We start from the raw sequence: 26128 nt of genomic DNA, 5'->3' as shown, positions 1-26128 counted from the left end.
GAAGGAGGACTTTGGGCTTCCCGCTCTGGGGGAAGACTTTTCACTTCCAACTCTGATGGAAGGTTAGGCGAGTAATTGCGTCGACGTCGCCAGAGCCCTTATTGTGGTTGGCGTTGTGGATCTTAGTACTTTCAGTGTGCGTGTTCTGTTTGCATGATAGAAAAAATGCGGATAGAATCATAGATATGAAAAAAGGAAAGGGCGCCTCGTTAAAAACCCCTGCCCTTGCAGGGGAAAAGAGTGCCACCCTAACCCTGTATTATTGATAAAGTCAAAAGATAAGAGTTGCAGTGGTGATTTTTACATCATCCTTATTTAATACATAATAAAATCAAAATGCAAAAGGAAAGGAATCTAGCTATAATAGTGACGCAGATTGGCCACATTCCAAGTGCGAGGTACGGCGTCTCCATTCAATTCTTCCAACTTATACGCCCCGTGAGCGTACTTTTCCCTGATTCTGTAGGGTCCTTCCCAGTTTGGAAATAGTTTGCCTATTCTGGTTGGGGCGACGACCTGCTTGAGGACTAGGTCGCCCTCTTTCATCTCCCTGGGCGTCACTCTGGAGTTATATCGTCTTGCTGCTCTCTGCTTGGCTGCGAATTCCCTGATGTGTGCCTGCTCCCGAACCTCATCAATGACGTCCATGCTTACCGCCATACCTACTTCATTAGCTTTTTAAAGGAAAGTAACACGTAAATTTACAATAGCAATATTTCCCTGCACCGAAAAGTGTTAGTCGCCTGGCGTAATGAAATAGGTACCTTCTTCGGAAAACGTATCTCGCCTCCACGTGGGGGTGTCGATTTCGACAGGTATCATGGCGTCTGTGCCATAAACCATAGTGAACGGTGTCTCCTTGGTTGTAGAATGGGGAGTAGTGTGGTAAGACCATAGTACCTGTACTTATTTTGATCGATGCATTTGTTTATATATAGTATAGAAGCTTGAAAGGGATTTAAAACTGTGGAAAGTTGCAGCGAGAGTAAATTTATTCTGAAAATTATTCATACCTCATGGAGTTGTTCTGCCCACAAACTTTTGGCGGCTTCTAATTTCTTTTTGATTCCGCTAAGAATAACTTTGTTGGCCGACTCGGCTTGTCCATTGGCTTGCGGGTGAATTACCGAGACGAATTTTGTCTGTATCCCCAGGTTCTTGCAGAAGTCCAAAACTGTTGAGCTTGCGAACTGAGTTCCATTATCTGACACTATGCATTTAGGTAGACCGAAACGGCAGATGATCTTCTTCCAATAGAATTTCTTCACTCTTTCTGCAGTTATCTTGGCGACTGCTTCCGCCTCGATCCATTTGGTGAAGTAATCCACTCCTACTATGAGAAACTTCAGCTGCCCTGGGGCGAGAGGAAAGGGCCCAACGATGTCGACTGCCCATTTGTGGAAGGGCCATGGCGAGTATACAGAGGTCAACTCCTGAGCCGGGACGTGCTTTCTGTCAGAGAACCTTTGGCATTTGTCACATTTCTTTACGAAAGTCGAGCTATCCTGAAGCATGGTGGGCCAATAATAGCCGGCGCGGAGGAGTTTGGCGGCTAAGGCTCGCCCGCCTATATGGCTACCGCAAACGCCCTCGTGTACTTCCAGAAGGACCAATTGCGTTTCGTCTTCTCCTAGGCATCGTAGTAGGGGAGTCGTGCGGCCTCTTTTGTAGAGTTTCCCCGAGACCAACGTGAATTTGGACGCTCGCCTCCTGATTGTCTGTTCTTCCTCGCCGTCGTTTGGTGTGAATGATCCTGTCAAATATCTAAGCAGTGGTTCCATCCATCCTCCTGTGTTTTCTACGACCTGAAGTACTTCGTCCACCCTCGTACTGGGAGTTGCAACTACTTCCTGGATAACTGTTCTGTTGTTGCCTGGTCGTTTGGTGCTGGCGAGCTTTGCCAACAAATCCGCCCTAGAATTCTGCTCCCGTGGTACATAAGTGGCTTCGAAGAAGCTAAATTTCTTGGCGAGGCTCTGCACTTTAGTTAGGTATTTAGCTAGCTGTGTGTCTTTCGTCTGATAGTCGCCCGTGATCTGACTTGTGACGAGCTGGGAATCACTCTTGGCTCGTAAATTTTCAGCGCCCATCTCTAGGGCTAAGGTCATGCCCGCTATTAGAGCTTCATACTCGGCCTGGTTGTTGCTCGCCTTGAATTCGAATCTGAGGGATTGTTCGATGAGAACGTCGTCCGGCCCTTCCAAGATAATGCCTGCACCGCTGCCTTTCAGGTTGGATGAGCCATCTACAGATAGGAGCCATACGAAAGGAGGTTGTTCCTGCACTGGGGAGGCGAGCTCTACTACGAAATCTGCTAATACTTGGGATTTGACGCTCCCCCTTGGTACGAACTGAACGTCATACTCTGACAGCTCTACAGACCAAGCTACCATTCTACCGGCCAAATCAGGTTTCCCCAGTACTTGCCTGATCGGGTAATCTGATTTTACGACGATCTTGTGACTTTGGAAGTAGGGGCGAAGCTTCCTTGCTGTTACGACAACAGCAAGGGCGAGACGTTCTATCTTTTGATATCGCAGCTCTGCCCCCTTGAGTACCCTGCTGACGAAATAAATCGGCTTCTCTCCTGTTGCTGAATCTTCTACCAATACCGTGCTCATGGCGTTGTCAGATATCGCCAGATATAGGAAAAGAATGGCGTTCGGACTTGGCCGCTGAAGGACGGGCGGACTGGCCAAGAACTTCTTAATCTGCTGGAAAGCATCCTCGCATTCTGTAGTCCACTCGAATCTCTCCTTTTTCTTAATGGAGGCGAAGAAAGAGAAGGCTTTGTCCCCGGCGCAGGACAAGAAACGAGAAAGAGCGGCGAGCCTGCCTGTGAGTTGTTGCACTTCCTTGATGTTGGTGGGGCTCCTCATGTTGATGATCACCTGGCATTTGTCAGGGTTTGCCTCGATGCCTCGTCTTGTTAAGAGGAAACCTAAGAATTTTCCCGCCTGCACCCCGAAAGAACATTTTGATGGATTTAGACGAATCCTATATCTTCGAACCTGGCTTAATATCTCCTCCAGATCTTCAGAATGACTGTATCCCTCTTTCGTCTTTGCGACTAGGTCATCAATGTATACCTCCAGATTCCGTCCTATCTGCGCGGAGAACGCGGTGTCCATAGATCGCTGGAAGGTGGCGCCTGCGTTCTTTAGACCAAAAGACATGACTTCATAGTGATAATTCTTTGTGCTGGTCATAAAGACCGTTTTTGGAGCGTCCAGAGGGTCCATCCGTATTTGATTGTAACCTGAATAGGCATCCATAAAGCTTAGAGTTTGGTAACCAGAGGCGTTGTCGATCAGGTGGTCAATGTTAGGGAGAGGATAAGGATCTTTGGGGCACGCCATGTTCAAATCAGTGTAGTCCACGCACATTCGCCACTTCCCATTTGCTTTCTTAACAAGTACGGTGTTGGCTAACCACGTGGGATACTTTATTTCGCTGATAAAGTGGGCTTCAACTAACTTCTTTACTTCCTCATCAACCGCCTTTCTTCTTTCCTCGCCCATCTTCCTTTTCCGCTGTACTACCGGTTTCACGCCAGCCTTGATGGACAGGTGGTGGCAAGCAATGTCGGGGTCCATCCCTGGCATTTCTGATGGATGCCAGGCGAAGAGATCCAGATTCTTCTTTAGCAGCTTGACCAGGGCGACCTCCTCTTCAGGGGGTAGTGACGTGCCAATTTTTGTTGTATGGTGGGCTTCGGGTCCGATGGAGACTTCTTTTAACTCTTCGGTGGGTTCTAGGCGTTCTTGTTGGAAGCCTTCTCTGGGGTCTAGATCGATCATGTTGACTTCGTGCATTACTTCGTCACTTGACTTCTTTCTGGTTTTTTGCAAACGCAAACTGTTATGATAGCACTCCCTGGCGAGTTTTTGATCACCTCGAATGGTTCCAATTTTTCCAGAGTCAAGAGGGTACTTCATTACTAGATACTTCGTGGATAAGAATCCGCCCAACAGGTTGAAGGCAGGGCGACCTATGATAATGTTGTAAGAGCTAGGTGAGTTCACGACGAGGTACCTGACTCGAATGGTTTTGGCGTGAGATCCGCTTCCGAAAGTTGTCTTTAGGGTGATGTATCCTCTCACATGAACCTGCTCGCCTGTGAAGCCCGCCAGAGTTCCTCTGAAAGGTTGTAGCTGCTCCGGGTCTAGCCCCATTCGATCAAATGTGTCATAGTAAAGAATATCCGCAGAGCTCCCTGGGTCTATCAACACCCGTTTTACGTCCCACTTGAAGATTTGTAAAGTGACGACCATGGGGTCGTCGTCGTGGGGTACCACGTCTCGAAAATCTTTGGGCGTGAAAGATACTTCTGGTTCGTGCTTCTGATCTGCTTCCTCGTATTCCTGGCATAGCATTACCTGTCTCACATATTTCTTTCGCGACGAACTTGACTCCCCCCCTCCGGCGAAGCCGCCTGAAATAGTGTTTATGGCGTGTCTTTTTTCGTCATTCACTTCCTCCTTTTTATGATCTGTTTTTTGTTTACTCTCGCCCCTTCTGTCCCTGACATACCCTCTTAGCTTCCCACTTTGTATTAGTCGCTCAATTTCCTGGCGAAGATGGATGCATGAGTCTGTGTCGTGTCCCCGTACCTTATGATATTTGCACCATTTGTCTTCATCCCTTCCCATGACGGAGCTGCGGGCTGGCAAGGGCTCTGGGATCAGCCTTGCTTCCAAGACTTCCTTCATGATACGCCCAGGTCTGGTATTTAAGGGCGTGAAGTCCCGTTGAGAATACGGATTGAACGGTCGCCTCTCCGGCCTTCTGTAGGGGGCGCGATCTCTGCCAGCTGCTGGTTGATAAGGTCGCCGTTCTGGGTTGTTGGCGCGCTCCTTGGCGTCTCTGGCTTTCTTTTCTGCGTTGCTCTCCTCGCCCTTGATGTAGCATTCTGCTCTGGCTATAACCTCTTCCATGGAATCCGCAGGTTTCTGGGCTAGAGACTCGTTGAACTGCCCCGCTCTTAGTCCGTTTTGGAAAGCTCCTACGAACACTTCCTGGTTGGGGTTGATTACCTTGATGGTTGTGTCGTTGAACCTAGCTAGATAGTCTCTGAGGGATTCATTATGTCCTTGACGCACATTAAAAAGGCTAGTTGCTGGGACCTTGCGATGTCGACTGGCGGAGAACTGTTGTATGAGTTTTCTGGTCATGTCCTGGTAGCTGAGGATGGAGAACCGTGGGAGGTTCATGTACCAGCGTAAGGCAGCGTCAGTGAAAGTACCTGCTAGCAATTTGCACTTCAGAGAATCGGGAGCCCCAACAACCGCCATGCGTGTATTGAAGGCCGTAACATGCTCCATGGGGTCGTTCTTTCCGTCGAAGGTGGATAGGTGGGGCGGCTTGAAGCCGTCTGGAACTGGTGCGTCCCAAATTTCAGAGGATAATGGTTGTGGTTCAGGGTCATCTAGCTCGCCATGGTGTGATTCTTCTTTTTCCTCCAGTTGCTTTTGTTGCATGGTCTCCATTGAGGCCTGAAGGGCATCGTTGTGATCCTTCAGCTGAGCGAGTTGGGTTCGCATGGATTCTAATTCTTCGGCTGTTGCCATGATGAAAGGCTTTTCTCTAAATCGTACGTGAGGTGCGATTTAGGTTGGTCGAAAGGGGTTGGGGTTTCTAAATCGCGAAGGAGTCTTACGATTTAGAGGTCTAGCTTAAGGGTTTCTGAATCACGATTTGCGATCCAGGGACGTGGTCAAGGTTAGTTTTACCTTTTCCCACAGACGGCGCCAACTGTACTCGCAAAAGTACGGTAAGGATTCTAGGGTTTTAGACTGATGATTAGATACCTTGAGAATGCTCTCAAGAGTGGTATTTATAGCCTGCTATGGGTTTGGGCTTTGGTTGCTTGGTTCCCAAGCAACAGGGGTATTTGTGTAACTTGGGGTTTTTGGGCGGTTTCTAGAGGCTTCTAGAAGCTTAATGAGGCGGCGCCTTTCAGGGGGCGCGCCAGGGCTCAGGAATCCTTCTGGAGGGCGCCCAGGCCCTTCCAGAGGGCGCCCAGGCCTTTCTGGAGGGCTTAGAGCCTTCTTTGGAGGGCTCCCATGCCCTTAGGAATGTGATGACGGTCCATTTTCATATTTTATAATAGAGTTTAAAATTATACGTTAATGAAATCGTGAATGAAAAATATGTATTTGATTTTTTATTATATTAAAATAGACTCGTAATACTATTTTATTTTTAAGTGTGTTTAAATTTTTTTTCTAGATTATTAGAAATAAAAAAAAATTGAGGGAATAAATTGTAGATTTTAACATAAGAGGGGAGGGGAATGTAATTCAAGCTTCTCTTAGGGGAGGGGAGTGAAAAGTTTTCTAATATGTTTTGAATAAGAGGGGAGGGGAATGTATATTTTAACATAAGAGGGGAGGGGAGTGTAATTCAAGCATCTTTGAGGGGAGGAGAGTGTAATTTACTCTATACAATATTTATCACACTTTGTACAAATACAAGTTTTTAAAAATCGAAAACCTTAATATATTTTTTAAAAAATATATTTATCACCCCCTAAGAGAAGCTTAAATTACATTCCTCTCCCCTCTTATGTTAAAATCTACACTTTACCCCCTCAATATATTTTTTTATTTCTAATAATCTAGTAAAAAAATAATAATCTAACACACTTCTAAGAAAATAGTACTACAGGTCTATTTTAATATAATCGAAATTTGAATACATATTTTTTGCTATTTTTTATTTACAATTTCATTAACATATAGTTTTAAACCCTGTTATAAAATATGAAACAACCAAAAATAAAATTAAAATATGTGAAAAACTACTAAAGACAATAAAGTATGGTTATTTAAAAGTTAGTTTTATGCTATAAATTATAAAATTAATAGGAAAATATTTAAATTTAATTATCATTGACATTTAAATTATAAAGAAATAAATTTATTTTTCTTAAATGGTGGTTCAAAATTAGTATATATCATAAAAATATTTATTTATGTTAAAATAAATTAACGTGTAGTGCATATTTAATTATTAAGGGAGAGAGTTGTAATTTAAGCATCTTATAGGGGAGGGGAGTGTAGATTTTACTTTTCAAGTGAGCGGAATGTATATTTTAACATAAGAGGAAAGTGGAGTGTAATTCAAGCATCTTTGAAGGGAGGGGAGTGTAATCTGCTCTTTTTTTTTTCTTTGTTGAGAATTGAATTCAAAATCTCTAACTCTGTTTCCCTTTAACTCAAAACTATTGACTTTAATTTACCAGTAAAAATAAAAATTTAGAAAAAAAAACAACAAACTCTTAACTCATTAGAATCCCAAAGTCCTCTGTCTTTTAAAGTCATGTAGACTTTAGCCTTGAGATGAGAATGTTCAAAGACAATGAAGAAAACTAGATAGATCAAGGGAAATACAAATGTCTCTCACATACAAGATAGACAATTACATTTCTAAAGCAAACATAAAAGAAATGCATATGCAAAATACTCAAATAAATCTAAATTTCTCAAAAAAGTAAAAGACTTTATCATTAAGGTTTATGATATATAAAACTTGTATTTATAGAAAGTGTGAGAAATTTTTTTAAGTGTGATAAAACTTGATATATAAAAACTTATATTGAAGGTCCTTTAATTTATTTAATTATAATAAGTTGATCTTTTAAGTTTTTTTTTCTGTATCACTCAGGTCATTTAAGTTATTTAATTGTAATAAGTCAGTCCTTTGAGTATTTTTCATAAAACTTAGGTCCTTTAAATTGTTCAATTGTAATTTTTAGGTCCCGAATAACGTAAATTTTTAAGATATGAAATCTCCCATATTGTTACAGTTGAATAACTTAAAAGACATAATTGATACTGAAAAAACTTAAAGGATCAACTTGTTACAATTAATTAACTTAAAGGAGTTAAGTGGTGCGAGAAAAGCTTAAATGATCAATTTATTACTATTAAATAACTTAAAGGACGTATGATATAAGTTAGCATATTACATATGATTTACACACACAGATATATTTTTTGAAAGAAAAAGTGATTCACACACACACACACACACACACACACACACACATATATATATATATATATATATATATATATATATATATATATTCAAAATTTTTTTTTTAATGACTAGTATTAGTAATCAATTGTTAGGTTAGTATGTTTTTTTCTCTCATTTGTCAAGATTTAAACTTATAATCTCTAACTTCCTTTCCTTAACTCAAAATTATTGATTTTATCAGTAAAATAGAAAATTAAAAAATACCGTAAATAAACATACACCTAACTCATCAGAATCCAAATCTGTTAAAGTCATGTAGACTTTTAGCCTTTAGATGAGAATGTTCAAAGAAAATGTAGAAAATTAGAGAGATGAAGGGCAAGACAAGTGTCTTTCACATACAAGATAGACAATTTCCTTTCTAAAGCAAACATAGAAGAAATGCGTATGGAAAATTCTCAAATAAATACAAATTTTCTTAAAAGAAATTAGAGACTCTTTATATACATTAGTGTGACTTTAATTTCTTTTGAAAAATGGAGATTATGTCTACTCAAATTCTCCACCTATGAGCAAAAAGAAAAAAAACTACTCCACCTATGAGACCCTCAATGAAAAATACTCTAGAAATCTTCTTTTTTGGTGGTGTCTATAGAAATCTTTAAGAACAAATAAAAGTTTTTTTTTTCTTTTTACGAATGAACAAGTACAAGTTGACGTGTCTAATTTAGTGCCAAGAAGAAAATACAACAGTGTGATTGTGTGAAGTCATTACAACACAATGTGAAGACATTTTGGCTCCTTCCTTACGCACAACCCAAACTAGTTTTAATAGGAAGGAGTAAAAGGGGAGAAGTAAGTCGCAACTCATGCTTTATCAAGACTTCTAAAATTCTTTGCTTGTCCCCAAATTTCTTTGCACGTGTGAGGAAAATAAAATTTTATGAAGGTCGACCATGAATTGATTAATTAGTTACCACGTTCTTAGGTTTACCGTTTCACGTACCATGCAACTTCACCTTCATGCAAATTTCAGTTGCTTTTAGTTGTCGTGTTCTCTTTGCAAACAGTTGCCTAAACCTATAATATTAATAGGTTGATTGGATCACCAAAGCAGTTATCGGAAGATTCCGTGTGCACTTAAACACCAAGTTAATTGACTCAACAAAATTGATTGTTATATATATATATATATATATATATATATATATATATATATATATATATATGGCATATCTAGTGAGAATGGGTAACTTATGTGAGAATGGTAAGAACACTTGTCAACCTTTAGATTAAAATTAAATGGTCCAGATTAAAACGTGAGAATGTGTCAATCATATGCTAAATCTCACAGTATTCTTTCCAGGCCTTTCATTAATCTTTCTCTCTCTCTCTATATATATATATATTTATTATATATATATATATATATATATATATATATATATATATATATATATATATGACCCTCATCATTAATCTTTTTTGTTTTTTTATCACATAAATTTAGATGATTTTTATTTTTATCTTCTTTATCACATAAATTTATCTATACAAATACAAATCAATTTATATTTAACTCACTTTTAATTAAAATCAATTCATTCAAAAGAATTCAACTACTGTAAAATCAAGCACACCCTCAATGTCCTCTCAAAGTATTCTAAGCACTTTTTTTTTTTGTCGAACGAGATGAGATTCCAAAAAATAAAGGAAGCACTTGATTTGTGGTTTTAAACACTTATTTTCTAATGAGGTATTCAAATAAGTAATAAGCTTTATAGTATTAATTTTCACATTTTTTGTGTACGAAAAGAACGGTCTGGATGGGAAAGCTCCAAATTTTGTGTATCCAACTAGTTCTCGAACAAAAACTAATTATTACTACACGATTGTTGATAGTTTGTATCTATAACATGATTATAAAAATAAAAATAAAAATAAAACAGATTTTTCATTTTAAAATGTTCAATTTTAAGATTTCTTTTAGGTTTAGATATAGAATTGGCCCTCTCAACCTCTGCAAAACTACATTATCATCAAATTGTATTCTTACCCTTAAAAAATATCAAATCGCATTCTTGTACATGTTTAATGTTTTTTTTTTTTGCACAAGCTAAAATGAGATATATTAAAACTACACATGAAACACCCTGCACAAGACGTGCAAAAAGCGAATCACTGCTAAATATTTACAAAGTACAAGGTGCCAAATAAAGGAAAGCACCCCTCAATTAACCAAAAAATAAACATCAGTGGTGCACTCCCATACAAAGGAGCGGATATTTCCACCAGTCATAAAAACAGTAATTAAAAGATATATTTCTTGCTTTCATCCATAGAAATGAGATGCGTTTAATTTTCTCCATAAGAGCGAGAGAATGTGATGCCTCGTTTTGGAATATACGTTTGTTTTTGTCTTTCCATATCACCCAAACAGAGGCATACCAAATACCTGTAAAATAAGCATGAGTACTCCGAGGAAGTCCCGCCATATGACAAAACTGATGGTAGTGTTGTTGTAAATCATTATGATGTACCAAATACAAGCCTAACCATTCCGAAATCAATGACCATAAGATACAGTAATTTTCGCATGATAAAAACAAGTGACGTGCCGTTTCCACGACTTTACACCCAGTCACACACATTGAATTATTTGCCTGAACTATATTTCTTCGTAACAAATTGCCTCGGGTCGGTAGTCGATTGCGAAGAAGACGCCACACAAACAAAGACACCTTTGTCGGTATGTGCCTATGCCAAACATTGTCGACACAGTTCGTAACCGATTGATCTCTGAAGCTAGCTAGAAAGCGATAGGCCTCTCGCACCGAATATCCTTGAACAGTGTCAAGAGTCCAGCTCCATTTATCAATAACATTAACCTGTAAAACAAAGTTTTGTAATAATAATGCACACTCCCTCACACTCTCCTCCTCCCATGCTAACAGACGTCGTCGCAACACCCATCCCCCTCCTCCTTCGTCCCACCCCTCTCTCTCCATATCCGCCACCGTCCAATCCTTATGTACAGCAAGATCAAAGAGCCTAGGATATTTGAATCGCAAAGGCGACTCCCCGACCCAATGATCATACCAAAATAAAGTACCACATCCATCTCCCACCACCTTCCGAATGTTCCCATCAAACCAATTTCCTACTCCCTCACCAACCCCCCCACGAACACTACACAACATCCTCCACCAAGACGAACTATGTCTGCCCCCTCCATCAAACGGCCACCCTCCTCACCGTAACGTGCTTTTAAAACACGGTACCATAGGCCCACTGTACATGTTTAATGTTAATTGAGTACCTACACAAGAATTTATTTCATCCGTGAAAATCATATCTACACATTTTTTTTTCGCTTTTCTTAAATCACATATCTTTTTTACAATAATAATATCATTTTCTTTTTAGAAAATAAGAAAAATAATCACATTTTATATTTTAACACAAATTCTTTCTCTGTAATAAAAACATAGACTCATTCTAATTATGTTTTTCTTTCTGTCGTGTGAAAAGAAAAGACATTTTAACGTTAATTTTAGGGTTGAAATGTTAGTTGACTATGTTACCACTAAGACGGGTCAAATTGAGATGCATGCATGAAAGAGAGAAAACAATGATGTAATATATGTAAAAATTGAAGATGTTTTTACGAGTACAACCCTAAATCAAAAATATTTGGGCACACTCATAAAATGAAATTTTTTAAAAGATGTGACTAAATTATTTTATGTGGGCGTGCCTTAAAAGATCAATATAAAATCGGGTGTCGAATGAGTGTTGAAAATTAATGAGTGTCTAAATAAAAATGTTCATAACTAAATAAAAAACAAGTGTGCTACAGTTGCCTCTAAATGCTATAAATACACACCTTCTTAGCATAATATGAATATCATAAACCTGCATGCAAACCAATCCAAACCAAACCAAAGAAGCAAGCATGGCTTTGTTTTCTCATTCACTTGTTCATTTTGCCTTATTAATGATCCTTATTCCCTTTGATTTCAACAACCTTTTGGTTGGTGTATCATCCTCCACTCTAAGCATTACCACAGACAGAGAAGCCTTAATCTCATTAAAATCTCAATTAAGTAATAATGACAATTCTAGCTCTCACCCATTATCCTCTTGGCGCCAGAACTCATCTCCTTGCAATTGGACTGGTGTCCTGTGTGACAGAGATAACCAAAGAGTGACTAGCTTGGATCTTTCAGGCTTTGGACTCTCAGGTAACTTAAGCCCTTATATAGGTAACATGTCCTCTCTTCAGTCCCTCCAGTTGCAGGATAATCAGCTCACAGGATTCATTCCTAACCAAATTACCAATCTATATAATTTGAGAGTTTTAAATATGAGTTCCAACAGATTTGAAGGAATGATGTTTCCTTCAAATCTTACCAATTTAGATGAGCTTCAGATTCTTGATTTGTCCTCAAACAAGATTGTAAGCAGAATTCCTGAACACATCAGCAGCTTGAAAAAGCTGCAGGTCTTGAAACTTGGAAAAAATAGCTTCTATGGTACAATTCCACAATCTCTAGGAAATATTTCTTCTCTAAAAAATATTAGTTTTGGCACAAACTCTCTTACTGGCTGGATTCCTAGTGACTTAGGTAGGTTACATAATTTAATTGAGCTTGATCTCATTCTTAACAATATTACTGGAACTGTTCCACCAGTTATATACAATTTGTCTTCCCTTGTTAACTTGGCTTTAGCTTCAAACTCCTTTTGGGGTGAGATTCCTTATGACGTTGGTCATAAACTTCCAAAGCTATTAGTGTTCAATTTTTGTTTCAATAAGTTCACAGGTAGGATTCCAGGATCTTTGCATAACCTAACAAACATTAGGGTCATTCGTATGGCCTCTAACCATTTGGAAGGAACAGTTCCACCTGGTTTAGGAAATCTCCCATTTCTTCACATGTATAATATTGGCGGAAACAGGATAGTCACCTCAGGAGTCAATGGTTTGGACTTCATTACTTCATTGACAAACAGTACTCACTTGAAATTTCTAGCATTTGATGGAAACATGCTTGAAGGTGTAATTCCTGAAACAATTGGAAATCTCTCCAAGGAACTCTCAATGTTATACATGGGAGAGAATCACTTTAATGGAAGTATACCGTCTTCCATTGGTCGTCTTAGTGGCTTGAAGTTGTTAAACCTGCAATACAATTCAATCAGTGGTGAGATTCCAAAGGAGTTAGGCCAATTAGAGGAGCTACAAGAGCTATATCTGGATGGAAATAAGATAACAGGAGCTATTCCAAACTCTCTTGGTAATCTCATAAACTTAAACAAGATTGATTTGTCAAGAAATGAACTTGTAGGTAGAATACCAATAAGTTTTGGTAATTTTCAAAATCTGCTTTACATGGATTTATCTAGCAACAAACTCAATGGAAGCATACCTGCGGAAATCCTCAACCTACCAACTTTGAGCAATGTTTTAAACTTATCTATGAACTTGTTGAGTGGACCAATACCTCAAGTTGGGAAATTGACTACCATTGCCTCCATTGACTTTTCCAACAACCAATTGTATGGCAGCATTCCAAGCTCATTCAGCAGTTGTTTGAGCTTGGAGAAATTGTTTTTGGCAAGGAATATGCTTTCAAGTTCCATTCCAAAAGCTCTTGGAGAGGTGAGAGCTTTGGAAACATTGGACTTGTCCTCCAACCTACTCACGGGTCCAATTCCTACTGAACTTCAAAGTTTGCAAGTCCTTCAGCTTTTAAACCTCTCTTACAATGATCTAGATGGAGACATTCCTAGTGGTGGAGTTTTCCAAAATCTCTCTAATGTCCACTTAGAAGGCAATGAAAAACTATGCTTGCATTTTTCATGTGTGCCTCAAGTCCATAGGAGATCACATGTCAGACTTTATATCATCATAGCTATTGTGGTAACGTTGGTACTATGTCTCGCAATTTGCTTTCTACTATACATGAAGTATTCAAAGGTGAAGGTAACAGCAACATCAGCATCTGGACAGATACAGCGACAGGTATTACTAAAATACCTCATTTATTGATAACTTGATCAATTGATTAATTATGAATACAAGGACTCTATTTATACATGAGTCCATATGAAAATGAAGAAGATAATGAGAATAGCTAACTTAACTAACATTATCTCTAATAACAGGGTCCAATGGTCTCTTACGACGAGCTTCGTTTGGCGACTGAGGAGTTCAGCCAAGAAAATTTAATAGGAGTTGGGAGTTTTGGATCAGTGTATAAAGGCCATTTAAGTCAGGGAAATAGTACTATTGCAGTGAAAGTGCTTGATACTCTAAGAACAGGTTCTTTAAAGAGTTTCTTTGCAGAGTGTGAGGCCATGAAAAATTCAAGGCATAGAAATCTGGTTAAGCTAATCACATCATGCTCTAGTGTTGATTTTAGAAACAATGATTTTCTGGCTTTGGTGTATGAGTATTTAAGTAATGGGAGCTTGGAAGATTGGATTAAGGGGAGAAGAAATCATGCAAATGGAAATGGTTTGAATCTTATGGAGAGACTGAATATAGCTATTGATGTTGCTCTTGCATTAGATTACCTGCACAACGATAGTGAAACTCCTATTGCGCACTGTGATCTAAAGCCAAGCAATATTCTCCTGGATGAAGATATGACTGCAAAGGTTGGAGACTTTGGTTTGGCTAGGTTGCTGATTCAAAGATCAACTAATCAAGTTTCCATCAGCTCCACTCATGTCCTTAGAGGTTCAATTGGGTACATACCTCCAGGTTAGTACTTTTTTTTTTTTTTCTTTTTTTTTCTTTTTTCTTTTTTAGGTTAGTACCTTGACAATTTTCTCTTTTCAAGAATGGTTTAACTCATTCAAGTATAAATTTAATATGACAAAAAGTGAATTAAATGTTAGTGATTTATTTATGTTTGGATAAATTCATTTGAAAGTGAGTTGAACAATAAGTCCTAGGCTAACGGTCAATTGTAGAGGCAAAAACTACAAATTCCATCTTCAAGTTAGAATAAATTTTGAAGCAAAATCAATTGTACTTGAAAGCATCCAAACATATCAAAATCAATTATATATTGGAACATCGCTGGAATCAATTTCCTCTCCTCCAAAATTGAACCAAACAAGCAGTCAGACTTTTATTCCTTCTGCATGAACCTTTTAATAAAAATTCTAAAACATTGAATATTTAATGTTCTTACCTCTCTCCTGCTTTGTTTGTTTAACAATAGTTTACTCTTTTTTTTTCCAATGTAGAGTATGGATGGGGAGAGAAACCTTCAGCAGCAGGGGATGTATATAGTTTTGGGATAGTGTTGCTTGAACTTTTTTCTGGGAAAAGTCCACAAGATGATTGCTTCAGTGGAGGCCAGGGCATAACAAAGTGGGTACAATCAGCATTCAAAAACAAGACTGTACAGGTCATCGACCCTCAGCTTCTATCCCTCATTTTCCATGATGATTCTGCTACAGACTCCAATCTACAACTTCATTGTGTGGATGCAATTATGGGAGTTGGACTGTCCTGCACTGCTGACAATCCAGATGAACGCATTGGCATAAGAGTTGCGGTTCGCCAACTAATAGCTGCTAGGGACTCGCTTCTGAAAAAAATCTGATATTAACAGTCCTGCTAGTCCTACTCATAATAAGAGTCCTGCTAAAAGCTATTTGATAAATAATGCAAGAGTTGAAATTTGAGGTCAGGGGTTGAAGTATAGGCAAATAATGTATAATAGACCAAATAAATAATCTTGTTAATATATATGGTTAGCCGTGTTTCATACAATAAAGGTGGTTTCTGAGATTTTGGGTGCAAATTTAGAAGAAATATGTCTTATTAATAATTTGAATAACATTCTCTTGCCATTTTTACTGCAAAGTCATTAATAAATCATGTAAGATTTCTGATTTTCTTGCAAAACTATTTAAACTACCTTATGATATAATAGATCACATATAAGATTTTAACAATTGCAATTTATAAAAACTTCTAACAGAGGCATCAGTAACTAAGATGGGTGTAGATACTCTCAGCATAAGCTTATACTTGTTGTAGTCAACCCTACTTATTCTACACACAATATCATCTAACATATACCTTAACCATTGTTGAAATTTCTGAAATATTAGAACTTCCATACCATAGATATGGAGTATAATGTTTCAGAAGTGACTTACTTGAATCAACAATGGAATCATCTTACCACTCATGAAGGAACTTCAGATAAAGCAATGTGATTGGTTAAGAAGCATTCCTTAAAGGCATATAGAACTTGTTATTGACAATAAAATGTCAAGTGTGTCACTATTATATGACTTTCATTTTGGATTTCTTGTTCCTGATTAGGGTTAATCATCTAGTAAAATAAAGTTTCTTAGTGCATTTTTGTTAGGCACCGGTAGAGATAAAGAATGGAAAACTCTGAAGTTTCACCAACATAATGACTTTTTTATAAGACAGCTCTGCAACAGATTAACTATGCCAACTAATTCAACCAAAGTCCTAGACTCAAAATTGATTTATGCGGAGATTGATGAATTGGAACATTTTCATAGACAAGGTTCCCTGAGTCTATGTAATCATATACCGAGTATGAATTGCGATTACTACTAGAATAATCAAAACTAGGCTATTCAAAATGAATACAGGTTGAGAATTATGTTTGAGGATAAACCTCTATGTTTAGCTCAAGATGGTGGATACCTGAGAGCAAGAGAAGCAAGAAAGCACAGGATGGTTCGGGCAGATGCTGTGACGATGACGGTGGAGGATGTGCCATGACACCAAAAGTGAAATTTTGTGGCTTTGGTAGTGGTGGAGCAAAAAGTGAATACAAACGGCGATGGATTGTTCCTCAATTGGTTCCATGGAGGGAAGAAATGCATCAGAAGCCGGCAGAGTAGCGTTTATCAACACATAAGCATCAATCTCCTCTTGCATCAGGTCGAGGATCTTTCACACGACTCTCTGATTACTCATGTATGTTCAACCATATGAAGATTAAATTGTTGGTTGGCCCAATTCAGCCATGGAAGATATGATGTGCGCCTTCCACGGCTGTGTCGAATTGAGTTCTTTGTACCATTGAGAGAACTCTAGAGTAGGATTGAATTGATATTGAATTAAAGCATTAAAGAAAGACATGGTCATAGAAATATTGTTGTATCTCTCTCCTTAACCGTCGCTTTCCGGCGATGCTCCGGTAAGGGTTTTGCACTGATTTTTGCCCTGTTCCACCGTTCAGATTCACCTTTCTACTCCGTTTTAGGGTGTTTGCTTCACCTCTCTCCTCTTCTTCGTCTTTTGGTGGCTTTCCGCGAAGATTCTCCTCTGGTTCCGAAGGTTCTCCGGCGTAGCTTCTTCGTTTCGCTCCGGTTGTGAGGCATCTGTTTTCGATTCGGTTCTTCCTTGCTAGGATGGTTTGCCCCTGGCCCTTCCTTGCTCCGCTGGAGACGGTGGTGGCAGAGACGATCAGTAACAACAAATCGTTCGCTCAAGCTCTTTCGGCGTCTTGCGATATCCAGTTGAATCAACTCCCTCCAAGGTGTTCATTGGTGATACGGTCAGTATAAAAATCTCTCAGGATGAGTATGAATCAAGTCTTGTAGCTTGTCGAAACAACCTCCATGGGAGGTTGACATTACACAAAGAGGATTCACCATTAACAACCAAAGCTCTCAAACTCAAGCTGAATGATTCGTGGCCGAGGCTAAAAAACTGGAGCATGCTTCCACTGGGAAAGGGATTCTTTGAATTCAATTTTCAATCGGTTGAAGATATGCGCAAGATTTTGGCTCTTGGAGCAGTTAATTTGAAACCTGGCATTCTGAGATTCTACTGTTGGACAAAGGACTTCACGCCACAACATCAGGTACAAACTCATGCTCAAATCTGGGTTCGGTTGATGCACCTCCCTCAAGAGTATTGGAGGAAGAAGACGTTGTTCGAGATAGCTTCAGGTATTGGTACCCCCCTTACCATAGATGAGGCTACTTTGTCTAGAGTGTTTGGCTTGTATGCTAGGCCAGCTAGGGTGTTAGTGGATGTGGATATGTCTGGAAGATTGTTTGATGGAAAAGGAGGGGCATGCCTTCCCTGTTGCTATTGAATATGAGAAGAAACCCCCTGTATTGTGCACACTGTAAAATGTTAGGTCATACCTTGCAAAGTTGTAAGAAAGTAAGCTCAATGAATGCTCATGATGGCACTGACAAGATCAAGGTTACTAAAAGACATCAAACCAATAATCCCCAAACTGATTTCGCAGTTCCAAGGGGTAATGTAGTGAAGCAATCAGAGCTAGGCCAAAAGGAAGATGTTTTCATTATCTCCAAGTCTGATCAGGTGGTTAACAAGGAGTCTGATGCAACTCTGTCCAATTCTGATTGCTTTTAGAAGGCAGGAACCAATGTATTTGCTAATGTCACCATTGACAAACTTCAGGATCAGATTGAGGATCCTTCATTGGTTCTTCACAACTCATTTGAATTGATTAGTGAAGCTTGTGACCTTCCTAATGGGGATGCCTTAATGGAGGAACAGGAACTTTCTATGCATTCAGCTGATGTGACTGCAGAACCTGTCCTAGAGGTTTCCAGGGGGACTGCTTGTTTAGAACCAGAGAATGAGACCATGTCAAGCATAGCCAGGGATCATATGGCTTCACTACAGAGTGTCAACTCTCAGGTTTTATTTCCAATCAAGCTTGCTGTTCCTATTACCTCAATTGATGAAGATTTAGGTCCTGACAAAAGAAAAGTGCAAGCTTATGGTGGTTCCAACAATCACACAGCTGCTAGTCTTAAAAGTGATAAAATATTAAGCAAATTTTGGGGGGACATGGTGGATGATGACACTGCTACTGACAGTACTATGGAACCTGATTTTGACACAGAAAAACAGGTGGCTGCTATGAAGACACACATTGATGCGAAGAAGTACTTAGCTAAGCAATATGAGATGGCCAGTCAAATAAAACCTAGCAGGACAACTAAGAAGCAGAAGAGTCCTAGAAATCAAGTTGGTACTAGTTCTGCGGGAATCAGAACTCGTTCGAAAAAAGGCCAAAACAGCAGTATTTCTCCATGTGTTGGTTGTGAAAAGTAGATGTTACCACATACATAGGGAAGGCAATTGGCTGCAGATTGCTTTGGCCAAATTTTAGCTATGTTTCCTTTGCTTCATAGGGATAGTTTACATTTACCATGCTCTAGTATCTGTTTGTAATGTGTCCTTTTGTTAAGGGTTCAGGCCCTAACATGCTTCTTTAGTGCTTTTCTTGCTTGATCAAAAAAAAAAAAAAAAGACATGGTCATAGAAGATGGTCTGGTGTTTCCAGCGACTACTTGCACAACAAAAATACAAGTTTTATAGCTGACAAAATGCCATCTCTATTATCAGTAATTGAGAAGCATATTATATTGTTATTCTTAATTGTCAATAGCCGTTGAAAACAATAAGATTTAATGTTGTTTAGAATATTCTATAGTTTCACCATAAATATCAAGTAAAAGAAATAAAAACCAAAATATTATTATGCATTCTAAATATTCTCCCTCTTTATCCAATTTCTGCAGAATCCTCTAGTTTAATCACCTCTAGAAAACCACATTAAACAACAAGTATACAAAATTCAAAAGATTATCACTGATGACATTTAGTGTCCCAGTCAACATAACCAGAGCTGGATATAGCCCAAGTGTGTACCGAAACAATTATATGCAATGGAATCCATCTCAACTATTTCTATTCGGTACACATACATGCTTTTCCACACTCGCCAGTTGTGTAGCATTAAGGTGTATTTAACAAATTTGTAATTATAACTTGCTAATTTTCATTAACCATGCTAATTTTCTCACAGTGAAATTTTAACGATGACAGACACAGGAATGTTGACTACATGACCTTGATTACCAAACAACCCAATCCTTCCAAAGCTGGCAGTTGAGCTGTTGCTGGTTGCATTGAAGATCACAGATAAGACTTGTCTCTCTCCATTGGCAAGAGAGAAGCGAGTTGGAGTTACTTTTACTGAAACCCCGTATGGAGAACTCCAACCAACACTATAAGTTTCATTTTCAGCAATGTTTTGTAATGTTCTCTGAACTACTCTAGATTGGTTCAACCTTGCTATTGTGATTGAGGGCAAGTTTAGATCAGAGCCATATCCAGTAGAGTTAAAATTTAAACAATTCTGACCCGTGTAGTCTAGAACTGTAGAAGCTGAACCATTGATACCACATAGAAAAGACATGTAATCATCATAACCTAAAAAAAAAATGAAATTTACACAATTCAAATGTAACCTATACTGCAACCGTTGTTGAAATTTCTGAAATATTAGAATTTCCATAGACATTATAAATATAATGATTCAGAAGTTCATTAAGTGACTTACTTGAATCAAAAAGCAACCCTGGATTTAATGCTGCAGTAGCATTCACAAAACCACTCCCCATGTCAAAGGGAGTTGCTGGAGATTGGTTTAGCTCTGGTGAGGGATATGACCGCTGAGCCATTATTGGCTTCCCACTGTTGTCATACAGAGACGCTGTGGTGGAAAGCGCAGATCCAATGGCAGCAGGACTGAAATTGGGAAACTTTTGCTTGATTAGTGCAGCAAGACCAGCAACATGAGGTGCAGCCATGCTTGTCCCAGACATCATTGCAAAATTTTCACCTGTTGGTTGAAAATATAGATCAGACACTTAAATTTCACTATACAGACATGCACAATAAATTTAAATTCATATTTCGTATTCACGTTTCACTTGATTGTATTGCTAGTGCTTCTCTTTCCTATATAGTAAAAGTTTGTTTATGTATTTACAAACCTAGAAATTCATCTGAATCAGTGGCAACAGAACTCCAAGCAGCCCATATTAAACTTCCAGGAGCGACCAGATTTGGTTTCAAAATGTCAGCTTCATGAGGAAGACTGTCCTCTGGATCTGGGCCTCTGGCAGAGTAATACATAACACTTGGGGAAACATTACTATAGCTCGCTGTAAGTCCACCATTAATGCTAGCAACAGCCCCAAGTTTAACAATTTTTTCTGAAGTACCTTCTTTTTCAAGTGAAGAATTGTAGTATTCTAGTAATATCTGTCCAGTTGAAAACAACATTGCATAATGAGAACTGCAAATATATGTATACTGTATAGTAAAATAAAAACCAATATGAAAAATGGATGGTGCACCTTGGAATCATTTGCAAATGAAATTATTATGCTGGGAATTTTCATTGGAATTGGATTAAGCTGAAAACCATTCACAGAAGGATTCATGGGAAAAACAACACCAGCAGCACTCAGATTCTTGGCTGTTTCTAAGGCCTGGTTGATACTGGAGAGACCAAGCACAAATCTCATTGTATAGCTACACATTAAGAGGTTCCCCTGGACCAAATCTTTATTGAACTTACTTGCATCTTGACACTCACCAACATACATATCATCAGCAATTGTAGTGTCATCATTCAAAGCATGATGTGCATGAATCAATTTGTACATTGTGTTCTCAGGTGTACCAGCTGGGAAAGTAATAAAAGAACAAATTTCAAAAATTGGTTATAATGAATCTCAATAATAACAATCATATAACAAAAAATATTTGCATAAATTAACAATTAACTCATTTCATCATCCATGGATGAACTTCAGCAGTATTAAGATGATGTTGTTATAGGCAACCAAAACTGGTATAAATAGTATATGCGTCCATTTTAAATCTTGAATTTCTTGTTCCAGTTTAAGGGATCATCAAGTAGTGAAAGAAATTAGTGTATTTTCAACTAACAAAACAAAAGTAACAAAAATACACAAACATATTCAGGCTTATGCAAATGCAGCGCAATCACTGCAAATATTCTTGACAACGAGAGAAATTCAAAGAAGGAATTCAATCATTAAAACATAATACTCAACTCTTTTGGAGATTTTTAGTCTAAAATGAAGTCATGTATAGCTAACCAGGTTTATAGAAACAGAATTTTACGTGCAAGTCCAACTCCAAGTATAGTCGCATTATTTCCAAGAAATAGTGAGTTGCTATAAACTCGATCGTGAGAGGTGGCACCAATTGTAAAGATCCATGGACTAAAGGATGACATGCTCATAGGGGAAGGCCCAGTATTTCCAGCAGCTTGCACAACAAAAATACCAGCTTTTGTAGCTGACAACAATGCCATGTCTATTGGATTGAAGAAAGTTGCAATATCAGGAGGACGCCTATTTGGAGTGATTGACAAGCATATTATATCAACTCTATCTTGAGCTGCCTGTAAAAAATCAAGTTAATCATAATATTAATCCTTAACAGAATTATAAAATTGTGGATGCAATTAGTAAATAGATTTTGAAGGGATCATATGGGAGGAAATTATCAATACTGAACGGTTACAGTAACTCTTTGATTCATGACCGTGCATACCTCGATAAAACACAAATCAAAAAAAGAAGATAAAATACAACAGGATTGGTAACTGTTTTAAGTTAAGATTAGCAAGAATGTCTATAAAACATGTTCGTCGCTGAATCATAAGTATATGAACCCAATAAAAATAAACAGATTCTTCAAAAATGGATCAAACAGGTTAACCATGAAATCACATTAACACATACTTAAGGAAGGAGGACACAACTTGAATATGAACGGTGGAGAAAAAATTGTGTCAACAATTGGCTACAAATACATTTATCATGTATTGCTGACACATAAATGGTTTAAACAGCAATAAGTCGCTTGTCTGTCTTTATATGTACCTGGTCAATAGCTGCAACAACATCAGCCGCAAATCCTCCAAATTCCTTGTATAGGGCCTTATAAACAGCAATGCTGCGAAAGATTGAAACGGAATGCATTCATAAATTTAAAATAAAATAAAAATCCAATCATGCTTGCATGAAATGATTAGAGCTCTACGATAGAACAGATACAACATTTCTTTTTTACAGGCCTTCTTCTTTTTCTTGAATAAAAAATACCCAGATTCTATAATTTTCTATCATCTTTCAAATGGCAATAGGCCAAATAATTTGTTAAGGTAACAAATACTGTTGACACTTGACAGGCCTTCAAGGTTATAAAGTACCTCAAATTTATGACCATTAAATAGCACTGACATATTAATTCTTGGAACCAAGACCCCTGCCAAGTACTAAGTACCAACAAATATCTAAAGTTCTAACATTTTAAACGGCAGTGAGGTGCTCGTCTATGTTATCTTGATTGTTAATGCAAGCAACCTTTACTAATTCAAGTACTTTTCTACAAAGCAAAAGATCTCAACTTTTTTTCCGCCCCATAAACAGATTACAAAAAGCATGAAGATTATAATAGTAGCACAAGAATTTATAAATAGTTACTGTGAACGAGGAGCCATCCCGCTAGCATTTCCAAAATGATGCCCAGCAACAACCACTGGAATTCCATGGTTTCCAGCTGCAATAGAAGCTATGTTCCTGTTTATTACAGATACATCAGAATGGACTATTTGATTGACACAAATAAAAGAATGGAGCAAGAGCAAAATTACTCACGTTCCATGTCCATCACCATCAAAGGGAGAAGCACTGTCCTCAGTTGAGTCAAACATTCCTCTGGTTATAGCAGATGCTGCAAAATGACGTGCCCCAACAAGCTTCCTATTGCACGAACCAGATGGAAAATCCGGAGTAACCTCACAGGTGCCACAAAACCGAGCAGGAGCATTGAATGGATGTTCAGATTTATCATCAGCAAAACTAGGGTGTTTAGGATCAATGCCAGTGTCAACAAATGCAATAGTGATTCCTTCTCCAGCAGTTTCAAACCCACCTGATTGAAACCAAGCTCCCTGTGGAAGACCTAAAAATTGTGGAGTGTGCGTGGTTGCAGTTCTTACAGAAAAATCCAAAACCACATTGGACACTTCTCTTCTCCTTGATAGCTTATCTGCCTTTATAAGTGATTTCAAAATTAAGCATTTTATCAAATTACATATTTTGTTTACAGTGTAAGAATAGAATCGTGATGTTGAAAAATGAAGAGCAACATCATACAAACCTGCTGTTGGTTAACAAGCACAGCAAAGCCATTGATCAAGTAATGATAGCTATAGAGTTTCAAATACTTTTCCCCTTTAAACACCTTCTTCAACAAAGAATCATGAACTTGTGCAATGTTAAAACCATGTCTCTTATCTGTCTTTGTAACATTTCGATGTCTGAAAAAAGCCAAACATTCATTTTTCCAAAATAAACTCACAAAGTCAAGAAATTAGGAAATATTTTAGAATGTTAATCAATATCATGATAATTTTTTCGAACAATTTTTGTCCATGAATTATTTAGATTTTAAATGCTAACTGCTAAAAAAATCATTTTAACAAATACTTGCCGGTTGCCATCATAGCACAGATATAACTTTCAAAAGAAGCCTAAACTTCAATCAAGAAGAACTAGAAAGCTAAAAAAAAAAGCATCCGCCAAATAAGGAAATGCAATAATACAATTTGTAAATGCAACTTAAACACTTTCTAAACCTTCAAAACAAAGATAGTGAAAGGAGTGCATTACCTTGGTTTGTGAAGTCTGGTTCTCCCAGCAGCACCGCGTCTGAAGTGGTTATAAACTCTGCTCAACTCACCCTGATAATGAGAAGTAGGGGCTTGTCTGAGAGTAACAATGTACACAGCAGTAGTTGCATCAACTTGACAAGAAGAATGCATTAGAAGCATCCCCAAGAAACACAACAGTGCCACTAAATGTACCCAATATGTGCTCTTCCTCATTTGTGTTTTGGAATGCAAAGCCCCACCAAACATGATCAAGAAACTTACAACAACAGCAAATCTTCAGTAGCATGCATAGTTAGTCCATCCTCAAGAGCAAAGATTTGACCTTTGGAAAAAACAATGAGTTTTGGTTTTGCAGTCTCTTCTGGACCCCACTATCCTGAAATAGAAGTGCAAAGTGAAGCCAACCAAGCATAGATGAACATAAATAGCAAGGTTTGTTAGTATTAATAGCTCAAGTATATGACCCTAAAATAACATGTAATAATTGAGTTAGTTATTAATATATAGTTTCCTTATCATACTTTATTGTATTTATATACATATATAGAATAGTGGAAATGGAATATTCCTATGCAAATATAAATACAATTAATCTTTTGAGTGTATTTATAGTGAAGCAATTGGTGGGCACTTAAAAAACCGATGAGGATGATATCTTTGAGCATTGTCCATTATACATATTGCCTTGAATTTTCAAATATTTAAGGCATCACCTATTGCATTGCTTGTGCTCTCAAAGAAAGTGGATGTATTGTGGCAACAATAGTGCATGCTAGTTAGTGCCTTTGAGCACATGGCATAGTGATAGCGCGCGCACTACCTTGTGTAGTACAAAAGTTACTTCCTTTTTTTATGAAAAAAAATTGACATGAACAAATGGTACGCAGTAGAACAATCTCTAAATTCAATGAACACTTTTTTTTTTTTTTTCCATTTAAAGCCGGTGCAAAGTTCTGTATGGAGCTGCCTACCAAAATTGACACTAGAGGGAACTTGAGACCTTGAGAGGAGCAAACTTCAAGATCCCAAACCAACCACTAAACTAACCCCAAATGAGTTAATTCAATTAACACTTATTTCCCGCTTATAGAACAAGTGTTTATCAATGAGAAGCACTTATGTATAAGAATTTTGGAAAAAAAATTAGAATCTTTTAACAAAACATGAATTAAATTTAAATTTTAAGTACCAAAAACATAAAAATTCATATTTAATTCATCATTTTGTTAACAAAATTTAAACTTTTACATGAGATAATTATATAATGTACTAAACATGACGGCGAAAAGAAAAATCAAGATGTAAAACTTTTGGGGACCAAAAGTAGAAAAAAATTTCTTTGCCGGACAAAAATGTTGATGTTAAATTTATACAGCGCTAAAAAAATGATGATGGAAATTTTTTTTTATTGCAAAGAGAGCCTCTGATGGAAAATTTTAATGACTAAAAAATGCAATTTTATTTTGTAGAATCTAGATACGAAACTCTGAATATTTATAGGGTATTTCCCTTTTTTCTACTAATGGCACCATTTAATTTTTCTTATTTACTTAATTAACCCACAAAAAAAA

The 26128-nt window shown here is 37.8% G+C and overlaps 1 protein-coding gene and 1 pseudogene across 2 annotated transcripts; one reads left to right on the top strand and one right to left on the bottom strand.

Annotated features, from left to right (window-relative positions):
• The first annotated feature begins 11892 nt into the window (after window positions 1-11892).
• LOC146933397 (uncharacterized) lies at window positions 11893-15799 on the top strand (annotated as a pseudogene). The gene is made up of 3 exons (XR_015007449.1): window positions 11893-14014; window positions 14158-14758; window positions 15250-15799. The product of XR_015007449.1 is annotated as an uncharacterized LOC146933397 (transcript).
• A 3704-nt stretch (window positions 15800-19503) lies between these two features.
• On the bottom strand, window positions 19504-25553 carry LOC146933396 (subtilisin-like protease SBT2.2). Its single transcript, XM_085705187.1, has 10 exons — window positions 24556-25553; window positions 24044-24203; window positions 23539-23936; window positions 23365-23460; window positions 22762-22834; window positions 21995-22277; window positions 21199-21530; window positions 20833-21103; window positions 20397-20678; window positions 19504-20266 (listed from the first exon to the last, which is right to left on the bottom strand). The coding sequence occupies exons 1-10, from the start codon at window positions 24801-24803 to the stop codon at window positions 19854-19856; spliced, it is 2556 nt and encodes an 851-aa protein (XP_085561313.1). The 5' UTR covers window positions 24804-25553; the 3' UTR covers window positions 19504-19853.
• Between the last annotated feature and the right edge of the window lie 575 nt (window positions 25554-26128).

The sequence above is a fragment of the Medicago sativa genome, chromosome 4, assembly GCF_051527215.1.
Source record: "Medicago sativa cultivar Bolivia chromosome 4, Bolivia_mono, whole genome shotgun sequence".
In the NCBI taxonomy this organism is placed as follows: Eukaryota; Viridiplantae; Streptophyta; class Magnoliopsida; order Fabales; family Fabaceae; genus Medicago; species Medicago sativa.
This window is presented reverse-complemented; position numbering and strand designations above follow the sequence as displayed.